The following is a 5,292-nucleotide window of genomic DNA, read 5'->3' as shown; positions in this document are numbered from 1 at the left end:
ATCATACCAATAACCAGGAAGATCTCAAACTGAATGAGAAGAAACAAATAGATGTCAACACCAAGATGGCAGGGATGTTAGAATTATCTTATCAAGACCGTAAAGAGCAACAGTGAACACTCTTGAAACAACGAAAACATCGAGAACCTCAGCAAAGAGAAATTCTCAGCAAAGAAATAGAAGGTGAAAAGAAGACTGAAATGGCAATTTTAGAAGTTAAAAATACAGCTTAAAAAAACTGCAGCTCAAAAAATTGTGGGACTGTAAGAAAGATCTAACCTTGACAGCATTGGGGTACTGGAAGGGGAGGAGAGAGAAGTTGGGCTGAAAAAGAACTCGAAGAAATAATGATTGAAATTCCAAAACCTGGCAAGAGACATAACCCTACAGACACAAAACGTGGAGGGAACCCCAAACAAGACAAAGCCAAAGAAATCCATGCCAAGACACATCATAATTAAACTTCTGAAAACTAAATACAAAGAAAAATCTTGAAAGCATCCAGAGGAAAAAGCATACCTTACCAATAAAGAGAAACAATTCTAATGACAGTGGATTTTCCATCAGACTCTATGGATGCCAGAAGGAAGGGACACAATAGTTTTTGAGTGTTGAAAGAATAGAACTGTCAACACACAATCGTATACACAGCAAATACATCCTTCAGGATTGAAGGAGAAATCAAGACTTTCTCAGATAAAGAAAACTAAGAGAATTTGTCTCCAGCAGATGTATCTTATAAGAGTGGCTTCACAGCAAAGCAAATGACAATGGGCAGATGGCCAAGGGATTCACTGGTCCCAACACTTACTCTATTACTCAGAAATTGCAGGGCTGATATAACAGTGGAATGGCCACTTAAACACACAGAGTTAAGGTGCTAGATGGTTGATAACACCCTACAGAATTGGAACGCTCTCCTCCAAGTATATACCTCGATAGTAGGTATATACTTACCTGATAGGTAGAATACTTGAATCCATCCCTGTCCATACCAAGGGCTGAGAGGGCCATAGCCCGTCTTCTGCTTCCCAGAGCTCCATTCCCCGGGAGGAAGGATGCAGAAGGTATCAGAACCAGCCCCAGGGGATGTCTAACATGAATGCGCACACTATCTATTGCACTGCCGAGCAACGACCAGGTATGGGTATGTGCACCTCCCAAGGTCCTCCAGAATGTTTGGGAACTGTAATAATGAAAAAGTTTATGGAACTATGGCTAACTGATGTGTTTGGACAGCTGTAGTATTCATGTGGTCCCAGGGGTTTGACTTTCATATGTAATATCCTTTTAGTAAGGGGGACATTCCTAACTAAACTATTCTTGCCTTAAACAATAAAATATCTTTTCCTCTGGCTCCCTCAGAAACAGGAATACACAGGAAACACCACCCATCTACCATCTCAGGAGAACAATGGTGGTTGGGCTCTTCACATCTCTACAGGGAGCACGCTGGTGCAAGTGAGACCTATTATCTTATGCCCTGCACAGAGCCCTCAGGACAATTGGGAAGACGCCCTGTGGAGATGATGAATTCATAAAACCCTCCCTTCTCAAAGAAGCATGAAGAACAAGACCTTCCTTGGCAATTCTCAGATGAGCAGCAGGCTTCCAGTTCATCAGGAAATTCAGCCACACTGTCGAAACGTTTGCCTCTTCGGCATGAAGTTTCATCGTGGCCCTTATGCAACAATCACCTCTAGACCCCAGGTTTCCCAATTGTCTTTGTGAGTTTTGGTGGTCAAATCTATTTTAGCGTCATTGATTTTATTGCCTCTGAGTTTTTTCTGTCACAGTTCATGTCATGCTAAGGTACAGTTTTACTTTCTTTTAATGCTCAAATTCTGCTCTTTGATTGTTTTAGCTACTAGTATAATCTGAATAAAACTTATCAATGGCTATTTTTCAGTGACTCATTTTTAAAGTGAAGAAATATGTGTTTACAAGGACTTTCTGGGAAATGTTTAGTATTAAACAAACAAAATGGCTACCACTTAGTTATAAAACACTGGGCTTAAGCTGACACATGAAGTTAGAATTCAGATGTTTAGATCTATAAAGAGGAATTTCCAGAGTCCTGTGGGTAAATGTACCAGTGCTTATTTATAGCTTATGTGCAGTCTTGTGAGGCCAAACAGTCTGAGCTCTGAGATTATCTCAATGATATCTCTACCCTCAGAACAACAGTAGCTACATACTAGGAAATCCATAAACACCTGTAAATCATTTTATTTCCACCAGCTTGGACATGACACAGCATTGGAACAGTGATAGGAGAGTCCCAAAGCAAATGGGAAGATTGTTTAAGATTTTTGCAATCTTATAATTTTATGTATACTTAAACATGCATAAATTTATAATTTTATAAATTATATGCGTAATTTCATGTATATTTAAACTGAGGGTTATTGTCCATTCTTGCTATCTTCAAAACAAGATAAATTTGCATAAAAGCTGGGTTCAATTGAAGCAAGAAGGATAAGATCATGTTTGTACTTAGGTGTTAATTGTGGAGTCACAGAGATAGAAGGATGACTGAGTACAATCTCTCAGTGAATTCAGAAACCCCTCTGCACTGGTCCTCCCAGAAGTCATCCAGCTGCTGCTGGTCTGCAGAAAAGGTGCCCAAAGCTGTGCATCTCAGAGTGTGTCCCTCAATGCCATGTCAAAACCCAATAAAGTTATCCACCCTATTTCTCTCTGTTTATTGATCCTACTTTGCCATTTTAACTAAACGACACATACAGACCTATTCATTCACATAAATAATCATCTAAATATTAATTGTGAAAAACTAGGTAAGAAAAAAAATGAGAAGATTTGAGGCTGAAAATAAGTCTTTAAACATGAACAAGAAGAGATTTCGTGAGCTGTTGTTGCAGCAGTGAGGATAGATGCAGGAGTAGGAAGTTTAGACAGCAGGTGAGAGGCAAATGCCGATGGAGGAAAAAAGTGCTCTCTGATTCTAACTCTCGAGTCTGTTATGGATTGAATTATGTCCCCCCAGTATATGTGTTGTAAATCCTAACCTCTGTGCCTGCGGTTATAATCCCATTTGGGAATAGGTTGTCTTTGTTATGTTAATGAGAGAGGATTAGTTTTAGGGTGTGTCTTGAGTCAATCCCTTTGAGATATAAAAAAGATTAGATAAGCAAACTGGTGAGCAGAGATGGGGCAAGATAGATGCCAAGACACATGGAGATCTCCAAGAAACCAGGAAGCAGAAGCAGAAGAGACGAGGACCTTCCTCCAGAGCCGACAGAGAGAGAAAGCCTTCCCCTAGAGCAGGCACCCTGAATCTGGACTTCTAGTCTACTAAACTGTAAGAAAATTAATTTCTGTTTGTTCAAGTCACCCACCTGCGGTATTTCTGTTACAGCAGCATTAGATAACTAAGACAGTGTCTGTTCGTCATGACACCTTCCAGCTCGAGAGTATCCCTCCTGCAGGGTTACATCATTTGCAGGTATATTAGTTAGGGTTCTTTTTTTTTTTAAATCAGAAAATAACTCTGATAAATATAAGCTAAGAAAAGCAAAATTTATTTGAAGGATGTGGAGTAACTCACTGAATCAAATAAAAATTGCATTTTTATTTGTATTAGACTAATGTGACAAAATATCTAATTTGAAAATTTAGTCTTTGTAAAAAACATTAACGTCATGGAATATTATGCAGCTGTAAAGAGAAATGAAGTTCTGATGCTTGCCCCAACAGGGATGAACCTGGAAAACATGGTGAGGGAATTAATTCAGTCACAAAGGGCAAATACTGAACCATCTCGCTTTAATGAAATAAGCAAATTTATAGAAACTAAAAATTATTAATGGTTACCAGGAATTGGAGGGAGAGGGATGAAGGAGGTTTTTCGGGGGGAGGAGGGAGGGCATTGAGTTTATGTTAATGGTGGCGGAATATTTTGGAAAAGGGTATCGACAATGGTGGCACAACATGGAAAATGTAAGCAATGTCATTGAATTGTAAATGTGGAGGTTGTTTCATTGGTCAACGTTTAGGTGTGTTTATTTTCACCAAAATAAAAAAATGAACAACAAAAACAAAAAGTACATATGTGTATATATGCATATATACTTTAATTATTTTTAAGGTTACTGAATCAAGTCTTCATTTATGAAAAAATACATCACATTCACTGCAGGTGTTTCTGAACACTTCCCTTCCCCCGCCCCCCCCCAAAAAAAAAATAACGAACAAGTTAACACAAGTTTGTTTTTAAACTCTTCTCTTAACCTTTTAACATTAACTCAATTTCCTCTTTCATAGGGACATAGGAGACAATGTGACATCCGTCACAGAGTTCCTTCTCCTGGGGTTTCCCCTCTGCCCAAGGGTTCAGATGCTCCTCTTTGGACTCCTCTGCCTGTTCTACGTCTTCACCCTGCTGGGGAACGGGGCCATCCTCGGGCTCATTTCTCTGGACCCCAGACTGCACATCCCCATGTACTTCTTCCTCTCCCACCTGGCCATCGTTGATATGTCTTATGCCTGCAACACGGTGCCCCAGATGCTGATGAACCTTCTGAGTCCCACCACACCCATCTCCTTTGCTGGCTGCATCACACAGACCTTCCTCTTTTTGACTTTCGCTCACACGGAATGTCTTCTCCTGGTGGTGATGTCCTATGATCGCTACATGGCCATCTGCCACCCTCTCCGGTACTCCACCATCATGAGCTGGAGGTTGTGTATCACCCTGGCAGTGACTTCCTGGATTTTAGGAGTCTTCCTGCCCCTGGTGCATCTAGTGTTACTTCTGCCACTGCCCTTCTGTGGACCCCAAGGAGTTAATCACTTTTTCTGTGAAATCATAGCTATTCTCGAACTTGCCTGTGCAGACACATTAATGAGATCATGGTCTTGGCTGGAGCAGTGTCTGTGTTGGTGGGACCCTTCTCCTCCATTGTCATGTCCTACATTCATATTCTATGTGCCATCCTGAGGATCCAGTCAGGTGAGGGGTGCCGGAAAGCCTTCTCTACCTGCTCCTCCCATCTCTGTGTGGTTGGACTCTTTTATGGCACAGCCATTATCATGTATGTTGGACCCAGATATGGTAACCCCAAGGAGCAGAAGAAGTATCTCCTCCTGTTCCACAGTCTTTTCAATCCCATGCTCAACCCACTGATCTATAGTCTAAGGAACAAAGAAGTGAAGAATGCCTTGAAGAGAGTGCTCAGGAGAGACAGAGCTTCATGAAAAGATAATAGCAGTATATTTGAAAGTGACCTATGAAGCTGTTATCTCCAGAGGTTGCAAACCCAAACCAGTGTC

The 5,292-nt window shown here is 40.8% G+C and overlaps 1 protein-coding gene across 1 annotated transcript; it reads left to right on the top strand.

Moving 5' to 3' along the window:
- Window positions 1-3,413: 3,413 nt before the first annotated feature.
- Window positions 3,414-5,292, top strand: LOC101355284 (olfactory receptor 2A25-like). The gene is given in 3 exon segments (XM_012557282.2): window positions 3,414-3,466; window positions 4,285-4,853; window positions 4,856-5,292. Coding segments are annotated over 3 exon segments (984 nt in total). The 3' UTR covers window positions 5,218-5,292.

This window comes from Trichechus manatus, unplaced genomic scaffold, assembly GCF_000243295.1.
Source record: "Trichechus manatus latirostris isolate Lorelei unplaced genomic scaffold, TriManLat1.0 scaffold00093, whole genome shotgun sequence".
NCBI classification, from domain to species: Eukaryota; Metazoa; Chordata; class Mammalia; order Sirenia; family Trichechidae; genus Trichechus; species Trichechus manatus.
Note: the sequence above shows the minus strand (reverse complement) of the source record. Positions and strands in the feature narration are given on the sequence as shown.